The sequence below is a fragment of the Streptopelia decaocto genome (genome assembly GCF_964273445.1).
Source record: "Streptopelia decaocto genome assembly, chromosome: 6".
NCBI classification, from domain to species: domain Eukaryota; kingdom Metazoa; phylum Chordata; class Aves; order Columbiformes; family Columbidae; genus Streptopelia; species Streptopelia decaocto.
Window position 1 is genome coordinate 34,018,932 of NC_138660.1, and position 16,927 is coordinate 34,035,858.

General features: G+C 41.0%; 1 protein-coding gene across 1 annotated transcript in view; it reads right to left on the reverse strand.

Annotated features, from left to right (window-relative positions):
* Positions 1 to 953: 953 nt before the first annotated feature.
* The window catches only part of TRPM8 (transient receptor potential cation channel subfamily M member 8), a gene marked incomplete at both ends in the record, with an annotated part of 38,184 nt that continues 22,210 nt past the window's right edge, over positions 954 to 16,927 (reverse strand). Inside the window, 10 exons of the mRNA XM_082056383.1 lie at positions 954 to 1,004; positions 2,854 to 2,887; positions 4,223 to 4,322; positions 6,412 to 6,602; positions 9,343 to 9,520; positions 9,756 to 9,927; positions 11,546 to 11,687; positions 12,497 to 12,588; positions 16,095 to 16,311; positions 16,780 to 16,892. Of these exons, the coding sequence (XP_081912509.1) occupies positions 954 to 1,004; positions 2,854 to 2,887; positions 4,223 to 4,322; positions 6,412 to 6,602; positions 9,343 to 9,520; positions 9,756 to 9,927; positions 11,546 to 11,687; positions 12,497 to 12,588; positions 16,095 to 16,311; positions 16,780 to 16,892 (1,290 nt within the window). The remainder of the gene's footprint in view (positions 1,005 to 2,853; positions 2,888 to 4,222; positions 4,323 to 6,411; positions 6,603 to 9,342; positions 9,521 to 9,755; positions 9,928 to 11,545; positions 11,688 to 12,496; positions 12,589 to 16,094; positions 16,312 to 16,779; positions 16,893 to 16,927) is intronic.

Sequence of the window (16,927 nt, forward strand, 5' to 3'; positions counted from 1 at the left end):
AACTCCAGTAACTGATGAGCCCTGTAGATTTTACTAGGTGTCTGCGAGTCATTCATAACTAAACTGAGCTTCAGGACAAGTGAATATGAAGTTATCCCTGAAAAATGGTGAGAAAGTTGATTAAAGAATGTTTGACACACATGTGAGTTGTCTCACAGAGAAATTCTCTATGGGAGAAGGAGCCAGGCTCTAACATCCAGGCTGATCAACTCATTCCAGATTATCCTCCTCAACAGCTGCACTTCTTAACCTGCTGCTTTTAATGAAGACAGTTCTCTCTGTCCACCAATATTCTGCCTGGCTTTCACATCCCACCTGAACACCTGTGGCTCCATCCCAGTTTTTCCACAGAACTTGATGAAGGAGGACACTAAGCTCATGACTAAACACTGAACTGCAGTTCTGGAGACTTCAGGTAAATGCTTCACTCTGCACTTTATCATACAGGAAAGCCACAGCGATCCACCATAATGCCCTATTTTGACAACAGAAAAATAAACTTTATTCCTACCCATAATTCTTTCTGTTCTATTTGGTTTTTATGTTCTTCAGAGTTAAAATCACCCAACTGTAAAGGACCCATCACAGCAGCTCCTAATTTTCTAGGGGACCTCCAGCACAACAACAAGAACAACCTTGGGTTATTCACAGTTTTTCAAAGGCAAAGGAGCAAGCCAAAGTATTTTAAACCATGCCTAAAATCATTAGAAACATCAGATGGAAAATTCTACATTCCAGGAAAAAAAAAAAAAAAAAAAAGATAATTTAGCTCTTCATTTTTTTTCCAATATTAGACAGCATCAATAGAAGCATCAATAGTTAACACTAACTTCGCTTCCAGAGCTATATCAAGTTAAGATCAAAAATGCTGATAACTTATTCAAGTCAGAGAATGGATTTAAAGAGGGCTGGCTTACCCTGCTCAGCTAGCTGATCTTGGATTTCAGCTGCATTCATTTGATTTTGCTGGAAATCTCTTTCAGAAGCCCTTTCAAATCAGAGAGCTTAAAAATAAAAGTTAAAAAAAGAGCTTTATTTATGCAAAGTCAATCTAACTCATTTCAACAGATGATCACAGCTTGGAATGAAGGGAAAGGAAAAGAACAAAACAAGCAAGCAGTAATAAGTACTTTAAAATACCCTGTAAAATGCCATACAACATCAGCAACAACAGGCACTAAATCCCTTACCTGAACTCCTGCCTCTCTGACTACCCTGTGGACATCAGCCACTACTTTGAAGGCAATAACTGACTGGTTTTTGTATTCAGTAGTCACACTGGGGTGGCAAATGAAGCAGCATTAATATTGCTTTTCACAGGAAAGGAATGCTAATATGAGTAACAAGTAATTGCCTCTTCAAATATTATATCAAATGCAATAGTGCTTGAAAGGACACTCCCAATTACAGTTTTTGTTAATGCAGTTAATGCAGGGAGCACTACTGCATGTGTATTTCACTTAGTTAATAAGCAGACATCAGTCAACTACAAGTTCCCATCTATGCTCCTCATGCTCCTTCAAAGCAAAGACTGCAGATCAGTGGAGCTTTGTGGAGCATTCATCCTGACACATGCAGCTGCCTTCAAACCCTTCCTGTGCCCTAACTGAAGTCCACTGTTCCTTGGGACATCCTTATCAAGTTTAAAGAAAAGTTTACTCCATGATGAGGGCTCACACCTAGGACTCAAGTACATCCTTAGACTTGTTTTTAGGACAAGTGAAAGCCCACAAGATATCCCCAGGGCACCGCTCTCCTAAGCACTGGCCTCAGTACATTCCTGCCACCAAAGCTGAAGGTATAAATACACAGAACAGCCTGCTGTAAGGTATTCCTCCACAGAATAAGAGGTACAATTTGGGTCTTAGTTTTTACTAGAGAGTTAAAGCTACTGTATTTACTTTCAGTTTCAAGGGGAGCATCACTAGACACATCCTTGGGCACTCACCATTTCCATTTCAATATTGAAAACAAGCTATTATTTTGCCATCCAAATTATTTGACAGCAATCAAAAGTAGTATTTTTAAGTATATGTGGGCCTTTTCACCCTTGGACTTCCAAAAAGTCTGTTCTTCATACTGAAGCAACTTCCCACTTCAAAGCAAAATACATAATTTAATCAAGTCTCAAAAAAGAGTAATCTCAAAAATCTTTTCAATATTAATCATAAAAAGTATACTGTGTGACCATTCTGATAACAACATGCTCTCTGGTAGGTTGTTAACTTTATATTGCTTCGACACAGGATTTCTCCATAACTCAGATGAGAATTGGTGATTTCAATCATAATTAAAGGTCTTCCCACCCTGCACTGTGCACAGAGCACTGTTTGTTAACCCAGCAAGTGTTGCCTGGGCTATATGAAGCAGCATCAAGCTTGTTACAATATAGCTGAACTGCCACTTAATTTTATATGCTGAGGTTAAACAACAAAAAAGTAGGATTAATTACCTCATGCCTTCAGCACTAGAAGTTAAATTCAACAGAGCATACCCTTCTCAAACATGTTCTAAGTATGTAATGTCCCTTCTTCCCATCAGTGTTTCATGGGCCTTCTACACAAAATATTGCAGATTTATGACAGAAATTATTTTTGCTTTTATCCCATCCAATAAAAAATACTGAGAAACACTTCAATGCTTACCAAGTTTCTGCTTCATTTTCCAGAACAATATAAAGCTACATATAGAATTAAAGGCGCAAAAGAGCACATTAAATAAGCCCAATTAAAGTGGGATCTTGGTGACAGCAACAAAGAATGCACATGACTCTGTGACACTTTTTTTTCCTGTGGACCACTGCCTGCTTTACCAGATAGCAGCACATCCCCCAGAGAAGTCAAACACAAGTACCTTTGCATCCAGTTGTCTAAATCGATGCACCATCCTGAAAACAGAAAGAAGACACAGAAGAATGGGCTAAGTGCAGGTATTAGAAAAGCACTGGCTAACTTCCTTCCCCTTCTTTGCAAAGCTGCCTTGCAGAAGTCTATCTGGTTATTATTACAATTATATGAACTAACATATGAATTACCAGTAGTGCTGCACTATTCTATTTTCCTTGTCAAGGCACTTATGCTTTCTGGATAAAAGCTTTTTTTAATTATGTCATTGTTGGTGTTTGGTTTCTTATCCAACACTGTGTGCCTCCAGGTAGTCTTAACATAAACACTAACTTGTGGACAGCAATGTGCACAGTGGGAACAGAGGGGCAAGGAAGTCTGGTCTTTCCTGCCCATTCTTATCAGCTCTTTTCTTTTGATTTAGGGAAATACTCAAGCTGCAGGAAGCTAGCTACAGAATTAAGCCATCACACAGCAGGTTACTGCTGCTGTTTTCAAGCTTTCTTTATGTTTCTCTTCTTCTGCTATTACTATGTAGACACTGAGACAGATCCCTAAGACAAATTATTTTGAGCTGGCAGTCGAAGAGCAGTATAAGTCTAACTTCAAATACCATCATTCCAAACAGCATCTTCCCCTCCGCAGAGGTCTTTTCGTACCTGGGCTATTAAGTGCAGACCTCCATATAGACTGATACTGAAAGGATCCTTAATATTCCAGGTCTAACAATAAATATTCTCTACTAACTGCACAATCAAGATCACAGAGTCTGACCATAAATCTAACACTGCCAAGTCCACCACTAAGCCACGTCCCTAAGCATGTCTTAAATACCTCCATTAAACCCCTCCAGGGATGGTGACTCAATCACTTTCCTGGGAAGCCTGTTTCAATGCCCGACAACTTTTTCTGGGAAGAATTTTCTCCTAATATCCAATCTAAACCTCTAATGTTGCAAAACTAGTCAGCTATAGCACCACTTTCATGATGAGGTCTCAAAACAATATAAGAAGACAACATTTTCTCCTCCAATGGAAAAACAGAAACATTCAAGTACAGAAAAGTACAACCATTTGAGAAACACTGTGACACGCATTTGGACAAGTGTGTTTAATATATCTGCCCAGCTGTGTGCATAATATACCATTATAACCATTGCAATATTGTCATTAGCATTTTTTCAGTCCAATCAACTATTTCTGAAGACAGTCTGCAACTGCTGACAAAGAAGTCATCTTTCTACTCAAAAAATGAAAAGGCATGTTTATGCTGAGTTTATTTATCTACTCACTATAGTTTGTAAACACTTAAGAGCTGCTGAAAACTTGGCTAAAAATATTCAACAAATGTTAGTAGAGCAAAGACAAGGGCAGACGTACTCTTCTGATGAATCATTTGCTTTGGTATTGACTTTAACAAGGTAATTTTCCTTCATGACAGCTTCCCATGCCAAAATTTCATTGTCCTCATTTTTTGAGCCTGGAAAATATGTGTGAAGACAAGCAACAATACTAGATTCAGTGACTTTGTCTTTCCAATGCTAAGATACAGAAAGAGTAGATTAGTGCTTGCATTCAGAGGTTAATGATTCCCTTTGCTGCAACCAGAGCATTTGCAGCCCCACTTCCCACCTGTGGCACTGCCCACTTTGACAGGTTAGGACATTCCAGAGAGCTCCTACCTGGGTTTGAGCTTTCCTTTTATTTCTACATTATCCGATATTGGATCATTAAGAGTAACATGTGTTAAGAAGCATGTTGTATTACTCGTCACTAAAAGATTTCAAAATGATGAAGCATTCTTTTCTCTAAACAGCATCTCCTGTTGATGCTGTAAATTCAAGAGTGACACAGAGCAAATGACTTGGAGGCAAAGTCCTCCAAGATAATACTTCTGCATTTTTTTACTATTCCAACAGGACAGCACAAAACACAGGGATTTCAATTGAAAACAAAGAGTTACCCAAGACAAAAGCAGCCCACAGCTGGCAAATGACTGAAGTCCCTTTTTCTCCACGCAGTGCTCCTCTGAGAGCCTCAGTTGTTCTCCCAGATACCATCAGGCAATTAAGCACCCACATCTCAACCATTTCTATGAGTTAAGTGGGGAAGCCAGGATTCTGCAAAGGTCAATACATTAGTGTGCTTTTCCCATGCAGTTCTCAGTTCCTGTCACCAGCTCAAGCACAGTGATATTCTGGCTCTAATGAATTCTTCCATTTGCTTTTACAACTTCAACATCAACTGCGCATTGTTTGGGCAGAAATATCTGCAGTTAAACAACCTCCTCAGCAAGGAAATCAAACAGTGATTTGGACAGCTAGGATGATTTAGTCAGTGCTATGGAATTTTATACCCCAAAGCAAGCATCTTCCTCCTGAACTAATAACAACTCCAGCCTGTGCTGCAGGGCAACAGTCAGGTTGCTGATGGATGGGAATAAATCTGTCAATTAACTCAATTTAGCCTCTCTCTTCTGCTTCTGGATGGCACTTTAAAAAAGACAAAAAAAACCACTCCACTTCTTTAGCGGAAAAAGCCTGTTAAAACAATTCATATCTGTGCCCTCTGTCAGAGTAAATAAGGTAGAAATAGCCAGAGGGCTGACTGAGCCACTCCTGCATTTTTGAGGCAGGTTGCCTACCTGGCCATGCCCAGAGGGCCTGGAGACTGTGTTCTCTTTCAGTCACCCACCAGAAGAACCTCTGACAACTGTGTTCTGCTGGGTTGCCCTAGCATCTACTAGCTGTATTAGCTGGGAGACTGTAATGGAAGGACAAAAAGAAACACAATTCCAGAAGGTAAAGCAGCAAGCAGAGACTAAGATCACTTCTGGGGCAATTTACCAAACCATTAAGAGCAGGCAAGATGAAGGATCTCTGCCACTCGCGACGAGTGCAGAAAAGAAGCACCATCAGATGCTAATGACAAATGGGACAAATTTTTGATGCAGATCATCAAGATGACTTTCAGCTGCTGCAGGCTCTGGATGTGTCTATTCAGTACCCCAACACAAAAGTCTCCTTTCAAAGCTAGAAAGCAGCATAGACAGCCCTAAACCTGAGAGGATTAATTTGAAGACTTAACTGATGTACATACATGAGGTAATTCTGCCTCAAAATGGCTTGGACAAGAAAGCACTGGATAATTGCACAATAATCAAGCAGAGCAGGTCTCATGGTAGAACACAAAAGGTCTCTAGCTAGACTAAAACTGAAGTTAATTAAGGGTTGGGATCACCACAAAGCTCAACAAGACTTTTGGCATACGGACTTAAGAATACAATTCCCCATATCTCAGAGAACACACCCCTTGAGTACTGAAGGAAAATGATGGCTGAGAAGCAGCCAGTGGCTTTGATTTGAACCTTATTGAAGAGATTTCCAGCAACAGAGTGGTTTTCCATTTGATGGAGAATATGAATGAGCTGCTCCTTATTTCCAGTACAACCACCTCCTCCCAAGGTCTACATTGCCCTTGAAAATTTCCCAGAACAAACACTGCCTGCGGTTTAAGCACACCATATGACATGGAAGATTTGCAATGCCACAGAGAATAATCCTACTCACAACAAATAGATGGCTCTTTACTTTCCTTCTTACAGCAGCATTTCAAACATTTCCTCATCACCATGAAGATGTAGGCAAAAATGACAAAAGGGAATGGAATAGTCAAGCGACTGCAGTATTCCTGGACCAAGAAGTAACGCTGGAACTTCCACACCTGGTCATTGTTCTCTTGTACTGATCCAACAGTGTAACTAACAGGCAAAGAAAAAGAAAATACATACAGCATTAGAACTCCATCAGAGCCAAGTAATAGTGTTTCTCTGTATTATACCAGGATATGCTTTCACAAAGTCATTCTGAAGCTGGTAATTTTTTCTGATTTTACTCTCCGTTTTAGAAAGACCTTTGAATATGGGAAGAACTAAGACCAGAAAAAAAAACAACAAAAACACACACACCAAAAAAACAAAACAAAACACCCCCCCCTCCCAACCCCTGAAGTCACATATAAACTAGAAAATATAGGAACAGGGAGAAAATACTCCACGTACTTTCACTACCTTAGCTCTAGGCAATAGTCTTCCAGCTTAGACACATGAGAACAGGATGCTTCTTTGCCAGATACTATGTCTCATTAATTCACCAGCTAACTTCTAAGCAAAAAAAAAAAAAAAAAACACCCAAAATCAAACCGAAACCCACAACACTAAAAATAGAAAATTTATAAAAAAAATTAAGAGCTCCTGAGATTTCAGACCTACTGTACTAAGCACTGTACAAACCCAGCAAAGCAACAACCACAAGAGCAAACAGCTCATAGTCTGCCTGACCTTTTATTGCTGATGTTAAGTGGCAGATGGATGTTTCCAAAATGTCTGTATTGAGATCCTAACAGATCCTTACATGAGATAAGCTAAAACCTTCACCTGGTAGGAATTATCTTTTGCTTTAGAACATAATATAGCCCTGAATTTCAGAAATATCTAAAATATAATATTCATCCTTCTCAGCTACTGCATACAAAGAAAAAGTAGGATTCTCTCTTTTAAAAATTAATATATAATTGTAATTACAACAAAGACACTGATTGGACTGGTGTCTAATAGACATAGGCATCATAAAACATTGGCATATACTATGTACACAATGGCTTTAGGAGGAGACATCGCAGGTTCACACATTTCTACCTGGACCGAGAAAAAAACATCTGGGATTGCTTTTTGCCTACTAGGCTTCCCAAGTGCAGTACAGTATAGTGCTCCTGCTTGATCAGATAATTCAGTCTGTTGTTAAAATGACCAATGCAAAGCTCCAAGCGTGTCAATGGAGAATTCATGCTGGGTCCTTCCACAAAAAAAGCTCAACTGGCACTAAACAGGTTTTTACTGGCATAACCGTACAAAGCAGTGCATTTATTATTAGGTGCTTTTAAAATAAGTGTTCTAACAAATATAAAACACTTCTGCAGTAGAACTGGCTTGCTGCTATATTTTGCTTTATTAATGTGAAATGTTTACACCCTTTCTACGGAATATAAGCACTGATTTCTGTCCCCAGATCCCATGCAAGTTAAGAAAACTCAGGTACAACAGCTGCTTTGGGGGAAAAAAAAAACAAAAAAAAAACAAAAAAACAAAACAACTCATTTCTGACTGTCCAGCACTGCACAGGAAGAAGAGTTCAGAGCAGATACCAAAGCTGAGGCATTTCCAACTCATCACATTAACACATCTCAGGCCAGTAAAAATTGGCACTAGCATTCGGAAGGGAGATCCTCTTGATGCAAACCAAGAGTCCTCAGCAGTTCCTGCAAATATTCTTGTTGCCAAAGCAAATTCCAAGCAAGCCAAGTCTGTCAAGTGCCAAAGTACCATCAAAACACACAAAAGTAAATGTAGTGGACCTAAAGAATTATGCCCAGGGCTTGTAAGTATTTTTGTTAGGCTGCAAGGGAATATAAAGCAGAAAAGCAGCAGGATTCAGAAGGAGAACAGAGCCACAGCACCAATCCAACTGTGTTCACAAGTTGGAAGTGAGACAGGACAGCAATACAGTCTAGAAGTCTGATTTAAGGACTTTCCATGATTAATTCAACTCTGTGTCAGAGCTTGGAGTATAAACACCAGGCATTTCTGGAAGAAACTGAGGAAACTTATCCCTGAGGACCAGTTAGGGTTTGCTCTGGTTGGTCCCAATGCACTGAATATATCTTTGGTAACGTGTGCAACAGCAACTGTTTTTATTTTGCAAATGGGTGCTGGCTATGTGATACAGTCAGCAGTTACCAGCATCACGTTGCAGGTGTCTGATCCATCTGCATGGTGTAACACCTTACAAGATGCCAGAACACACCTCTTGACTGGTAGACCCAACTACAGATAAATTACCATATAAAACCAGATGTGATGGCATTTTTCAAGTCAAAGTCCTTTTGTATATCCCAAGGAGATGCAGTCCATTGCCTGTGGTGTAAGTCAGAAGAATAAACAGCAGGTCCACCAGAGCAGTAACACACCCATCATCACCACATGGCAGTTCTGGTTAATAAAAGCCAGTGTGCTGTGAAAAGACTATGATAATAACTCTCATTCAGTTGAGCTAAGTCTGTTGTGCAGCAACTCACACTTGTAAAGCACTGACCCCATGTGAGCCACAGGCGTTTGTACTGAGCCCAGTGTGCAAAGGATGATTAGAGAAACAGTAAAAGGACAGGCAGCAATCCATCTCCAGGACATCGTACTAGTTTTGATCGGACTGCTGTGAGAAATGCCGAATAACCTGGCCTTTGTTCACCTTTGTCCACCACCCTTCACTTGAGAGGTCTTTTTCAAGCTGAGAACCCTGTTTGGACTACTCCCAGCAAATCCTCTGCAAAAGACACAGGCAGAATCCAAGGGCTGGCTTCCTGTTGTTTTCCAGGACTTCATCCCCTTTCACAGAGGGATATTGATACAGAGACCACAAACAAGTGATCGCTCCTCCATTACATACCCAAACATGGCCACAAGTAGGTTCACAAGAAGGATGTTAGTTGAGAGCATGTAAATGCAGACAAGGGGAATGGTAATCCACTCAGGAAAGCGCGGTTGGTTGTTGGCATCCAGCTCCACGCACAAGGGCTTGGACTCATTCCCAGAAAAGGTGCAGCGGTCAAAGTTGTAGGTGGTACCTCAGAAAGCAGGAGAGGAGAGCAAACAGTGAGCCCTCTCCCCCTCTTTTCGTTGTGTCCAGCCCCAGGTGCTACCACTGCCCACAATATGTGTGCTCTCCTCCTTCCCCACCTCCCCATCAGACAAAAACTGGCCTCATTGCTGCTTGGAGAAAAGGGGTCAACATGGGACTGGACAAACACTGAAAAGATAGTCTTCACCCACTCATGAGAGCTTCTGACAGAAAATAGGTACCATCAACATCATCAGGGTACTGGCCAAACATAGCCAGGTACGGCTCATAGATAACAGATCGAAATATCCACTCCCAGCGGTGCTCATTCTTCCTCAGGATGCCTTGCCTGGCCACACCAAAGGCCACCATCCACACAGCAAAGAGGAAGAGGAAGAAGAAGACATCTATCATCTGAAACAGGACAACAAGCAAACGCATCAGTGCCCCACACGCACACCTTTTTTTTCCTCCCTGATTTGATATTTGAGTAAGAACAAATATTAGAAAAGCCTACACAGTTTGTATCATTTGAATGCATGTTTTTAGATCATTGCTTCATAAATTTACAGTCTCCAACCTATACAAACAAGTAACTGACTATTTCTCACTCATAGAACTTCAAAAAATATTTATGCAACCAGAAAACCAAGGCATATTTCAGAATATAGGATTTGCCCTGGCATCAGACAGGGTCCACCCACAAAGCCAGATCCACATGTAAAGATTATTCATGCAACAACTGTATCTTACAGTCAAACGTCAGATAAAAGCAGCCACTACTTGAGAAAATACCACCCTGGGTGGCTTCAAACCAGTGTTTATAGTCCAGACACTCTGGCCAACAGTTTCATTAATTTCTGGCTCCAAACAATATACAGATAACTGAAGACTGGCAGTGTCCCAGCTGAGCTTTCCCGTTTGTTGCAGATCCACCTCCACCGAGATTCTGCCCTTCCACTAGCCCCAAGCATTTTTATTATTAGACTGACTCAAAAATTCACCCCTTTTGAAAAAGGCTAAACAAGAAAAAGATGCGCAGGAAACAATCCTGTGTTGTTGCTTCCATATCATAAGGCACTCTAGGACCAGGTAATCTCTAGACTTCAGCTTTGCAGCAGTGGTTCAAGACAAAATAAAGGTTTTCTGGATAAGCTACAGACCACGCTGTTACTCCTATTGCCACCACACAACTGGTTTTAAATTCCATATATGCCAATCCTTTGCAAAGGCACAATACAACCCAACTCCTGCAGAAATGCAGAAAGACAGGGAAAGCTTCTAAGAGCATCTAGCAATATTCACTTCACGTACCCTTCGAGTGCCATTCCCCAAATGCTCCCTGTGTCAAGTGCACTTGAAATCTCTTTTCTTTGGAGTATATATGTGTGTGTGTGTGTGTGTGTGTACACAGTTATCACTGGAAGGAAGATTCAAGCAGACATACTCCAGCTCTCTAATGTTCCTCATTCCCATACCTGCAGCAAGCCATATTTGTATTATCCATATAGGTATTACATGGAACCCCAAGTCTCCTCCAGCTACCTTTCCCAGTCTGCCAGCAAACAACCCTTCCAGCTACAAAGGATAGAATCAGCCAGGCCACTCCACAAGAGGCTCCTCACAACCCGCTTCTCCAGTTACTTGTGTGATGGATGCAGTAGAAGACAGAAATCCTCCTCCTATAGCATTTCTCATTACTGTCTTGTTTGGGCAATGTTCATGTGAGCAACAAAAGTGATGGACTATACCAATGAAATATTTGAGACATGCAAGACAAAAGCTACCAGGAAACAAATTTCCTCTTCTGTTCTTCAGCCTGATCTTTATTCTCTCCCTATGCAGAGGGAGAGAAAGAAGCCTTGCTCTTAATTAGGTCCTATTTAAATCTTAATTAATCCTGTTTAGCAGATTTAAGAGAGGGGGAGAACTTGCTGCCATCATCAGAATGGTGGCAACTTTTACTCTTGAGGAAAAAGCAAAGCATCACATCATTTATTTAGACTCTCTTAAACTGTTGCCAGAATCTTACCATCCTCTGCAGCATAATAATTTTGGGTCCTAGATTTCTGCTAACTGTGAAAATATGGATCAGCCTCAGAGTAAAAACTATGTAGTCCAAACAGAAAATGACTCTCCCAGAATACCAAGAGCTTTCATCAGATGAGTTAAGCCTGATGGAGACGGTAAAAGAAAATAAAGACAAATGTTGGGTAAAGCATGCAGAAGTCATGTAAAAATACACCATCGCTGTGCCTCCTCTCCCCCCCTAAAACTATTAACAGCAAGCAAATCTTGTCCCTTTAGGTATTCCCACAGCCCTCCAAAAACATCAGTGCAATGACCACTCTGCTGCACCAAGGCAACAAGAACTAAGTTACAGCTGACTGAACAATTACACTGTAAAATGTGTTTCCATCATTTCTTTTTCACGCTTGGTGACTCACTCATTCACATTAAACAGCTTATGTGAGCTAATGACATTCTGTTAGACTGTTGTAGGTACAATTACGGTTCTCTTAAATACAACACATTGAAGCTTAAAGACTCCAGATGACCATCCTAAATAGTCAATAATAGGAGCCAGGGAAAATCTCAAATAACTTCTGACTCTGAGATATCAGCTATCTTGCAGCTTTGGCTGATAATCTCTATACAGTCCGTCTGGAAGGCACTGTCATGAAACCTAAGGCTATTTCAATTTTTTAAACACGCTCACACAAACCTAACTATTAAGAAGGGCTGTCCTGCCAGTCCAAAAAGATCTGAGTTTAGGAAAGCCACGTCTGATTCTAGGGATAGGCTCAACTTCTTTATTTGCTTACAAAGATTTAGAGTCAAGACTTGGCAATATCTGGGACCTTCATAAATAATAGGAAGTGTCACAAACATGTAATTTCCCAAAAATCTAGTTACATGTTGTAGTCAAAACCCAGAGAGGAAGCAAAGCTGTAACATGCCAGAAGAAAAAAATACTACTCACCTGAACACAATCCCTGCTACGAAGTAGAAGATTGCTAGTGTATCCATAACATTCCACGGATCTGAGAAATACTTACTGCCATTCATGTACCACTGGAAAGGAAGAAGAACAGAAAGTAACCGTGTCACGGCACTGGCCAGTGACATGGCAGCCCATCCATCCTCCCCTTATCTCTTCCCACTGGATGTCCTCACAGGTAAATATTCCACCCAAAGCAACAGTAAGGATTGTTTCCTTACCCAATTATTTTTTTTTTGTCACGCATAATAGGTACACCAGAGTTCAGACTTATTTTAATTTCCCCAAAAAAAGGGGGTTTAATATATCCAGCAATACCAGAAGTCACTGATGTGTTTTTACTGCTAACTTTAATCGCACTATGGGTCAAGATTTTCTGTGTTTAGAGCTCCTTAACTCATTTTCTCCTGCAGTCCAGATGTTCTAGGCTAATGTTCTTGCACTGGGACCAGTTAAGCACACTGGTGACACAAACATTGCACCACAGCGTGGTGCTCAAAGGACATAACCCAACCACACATGGGCTTGTTCATGGAGAGAGGAAGGAACATCCCTGACAAGAGCCAAGGGGACCTCAGGGTAGATCATGGTAAACTCCAGTAGAACTGCTGCCAAATGGGTCGAAGGAGTCTTGGTTTGATCTACTAAGAGCACATGAAACACTGGAAGGAGGCAGGAGGGTCACTGTTTTAAGGCAGTTGAAGAATTCTGGCTCCTCTTCCTCATTTGGTAATCTGTCCCTGGCTACACACACATGGTTTTGATCAAAGATGCAGATTTGATTTATTCTTTTAATTATCTGTGTCTCTATTTCTGAATTGCAAGTCTAGTCAGAATCTTTCCTTTCCCAGACTGAATTACTGGTAATGCACTTGGATCCAAACTTTGTACAAGAACCAACTTCTGGATCCAAATCAGAGGTGACTCATTAGGACGAGTAGCTTAACCAGGAGAAACCTCCGCCAGGCCTGAAGAAATAGATTGAGTCCCTGACTACAGTTCTTTCTAATTAGTATTGAAATAATCAAAACTTAGTACAGTAATCAGTGAATCTCTCTATAACTGACATATTCAAGGAAGGCAATTCTGCTCTCATACTTTAAAGGGAAACAGAGATTAAGAGGAATTTTGGCCTAAGAGCAGAAGGAGCTGTGAGTAGAGAGTCCCACTTTGCTATTCTAAATGCACAATTGTTGCATTTGCTTCACATGATAAGATATATTGCTAAAGATGGACAGGTGAGTATGCAGCAGCTACCAGGGTGTCAGGCTCAAGATATTACCAGACACTATTTCAGGATCTTGGGACCCACACATCATTCTTCTTATTTAAGGTACCAAAGGCTGAGCACTGAGTGGAGACAGTATGTCTTGACACCCACAACATTGGGTTGTTTCTGCCTAGTAACTCCCTACATCAAGTATAAGTTGTCTACTTGACAGTGAATTAGCATTTTATGAGAATAACTGGATGCATATGGTCCAAATGTCTTTCACAAAGCAATAAGCATATCACTGCACTACAGCTGTATTAAATGCAGCAAGTTTAAGCCTGATGCCTCTTCTACTAAGGGTACATTTGCAGATGGAGGAAAGGAAACAGATTTTGGTCTAAAGCAGAAAGGGAGAAACAGGCAGATGCATGTAAACAGGTGAGAACAACTGAGATTGCAGGGCAGTTCAGTCCTTGAAATATCAAATAGGTCCCATGGCTAAGACAATGTGCATGGAGGTTAAGTCCAGATTCCTTCTCTGAGAAAAGGGGGCTTTCCTGTACACCCCACAAGTCCACCCACTCACCTGGCTGGAGGCTACATCCATGTGGCTAAGAAGATAGCAGGAAAAAGGCATCTCCAATTTCACTATTGCCATGACAGCTCTAAATGTGATATCAGAAAGTAGCTCCGGACAGTTAAAAATCTCTAGGACCATCAGAAGTTAGAAGATGCTTAAGCCAGTGGCTTATGGCTCAGATACAGTTCAGTTCTCCTGTGCAGAGAAACATTCTGCTTTAAATTCGGAACAAATTTTTGTAGCTGTCATCTCCATAGACACAGCACTCTAATCAGAGGGCTGGTTTATCCCCAGAACTAGTTATCTGACTGCAGCAGTTACAGTGGGACCTCAAGCAACATTATTCTTACTTTTCCTTTGAAGTAAAAACAACCTGAGACATCCCCCTTTTTTAAATATTAAGGACACAGATACTATTCTGACTGCAGAGTTAGACCAACACACACCCAGTTTCTCCTAGAGGAAGCCAGGGAAAAAGTTTGAGAAGCTTAGAGGACTGGGACACTGCTCTGTGTTCTCCTTAGCAAAAGAGGTTTGAAGCCAAGACAGTGGTTTAAGATAAATTCAAATCTTATAATAAAGTCTCAGTTTTAGCTGCCTCTACTCCCACAGTCAAACTGATACAGTCTGACCATCAGCTACTAATGGGATTACTGGGAGGTGATGCTGTTCCATTTGCTCAGGGTAGTGAGAAAAAGCGACACTGGTGGGAAAAAAAGGTTTCAATCCCTACAGCTTTCACCAGGACTTTTGCTGGGTACACATGGCAAGTGCAACAACAGGTCCAGAGACAACAGAACCTAAATCAGCAGAAACAAACACTCCATTAGTGTTTTCATTGCAACAGAGTCTTTTACTTTTCCCCCATTTTGCTTAGCAAGTAAAGTTGCCTTAAAGAGGGTAACCACCTTGAGTATCAGGAAGGAAAAAAAACACACAGCAAGTTCAGCAGAGTAAAAGCAACACTCAGCCGTGTCATTTGAGCTCACTTAAGACATGCTGCTGCAGGGTGGTCTGATCAAGCACATCACCCACACACACCATGTGGAGACTAACGCCTGACAGGACACTCAGGATGCAGCACTGTGCTGAAACCACGTGCTCATTTCTCATACAATTTCCCCAGCATCTTCCCACTACTCTGAACACTGACTGGTAGAGACCAGCTTGCCTGAAAGCCAACATATTTCATACGTCCCCTGACATACGAAGTAAGCAGAATATCAACTATGTGGCTGGCTATAAAGACAGTCCCACATCACCATAAGCAATGCAAGCAGTCCAAAGCTACCCCTTGAGACTATGTGAAACTAGAAAAACTGTATTTATGACAAAAAATAAACAGAAATGCATAATGATGCTGCTCACTGGTAAAAAAAAATAAGGGTGGGATGTGGAGAATAGAGGCAGGAATCAACTGATTCAGAGATATGCATCCAGATAAATGTGTTTAATCTAACCCATTCTCAACTGCTTTGGCAACCTCAAGACAACCATTCCTGAGAAATATCTCCATAGTAATCATCTTATCTACACAGCCTCAAAGTCAATACACATTCCTGTTGGTGCCTGGACACTGCAGGTATTTGCGTATAAGTAGGAATTAAACACCAGGATAAAAAAAAAAAAAATACCCATTGTGCCTTGACTTGCCTGAACATATCTACCAAGATGGGGTTTTGTTGTAACACAAAAGCAGCCTGCATTGCCTTGCGGTACTAGGAGGCAATAAAACACAAGGCTTTTAATCTAGCACTAAACATTTTTGGTTTGCAAGCGCTGCCTACTTGTCTCACTTCATCACAAAGTAGAATGAAGACCAGCACGTAAAGGATTATCTCCAGGACTGTAGGTTCCTTCTGGAAATCCATAAGCAACACGTAGGCGAAGAGCAACAGGAAAGCGATATAGAAGATGACATTCCAGGAGAAGACCACAAATGGTGAGGTGAAGAAAGACACATAATACAAGAAGAGTTTCTTAGTTTTCTCCACAGGCTTTTTCCTGAGGAATTAAGAGAAAGAAAACGTCTCAAAGCACAGTTGTTATACCTAGAAATGTTTGTGCTATTTGTCAAAGTGAAAATCCGAGAGGTGCAATGTCTAGCACAGGACATTACTTCAAAGGTAATGCCCTCCTGCATCCACTGACTTCAGGCACACATGTAAATCAGTTAACTTCAGATCAGAGTGAGGACAGGATCTGTCAAAAGCTCATTCAGCTACTAAATATCTGTATTTGAAAGCGATTGAACACTGGAACATGTTCCCAGAGTGGCTGTGGAGCTTCTGTCCTTGGAAATACTCAAACCCCAATGGGACAGTCCTTGGCAATCTGCTCCAGCTGACCCAGCTTTAATATCAGGGGGTTGGACTAGATGATCTCCAGAGGTCCCTTCCAGTCTGAATTGCCCTACAATTCTATGAGTAATTGACGTGCTATACTTCTGCTAATGAGAAACCAGTTGATTACCTGAATGAGATGAAACCACAGCCTATTAAAGGGAAAAAGAGTAGACACAGTATAATCTTCCAGTTCTTAGTATCTCTTGAAATCTCTCCATACCACTGCTTGGAAAGGAAATTCTGCAAGGAAGAACAACGTAACCTCATTTGTTCTA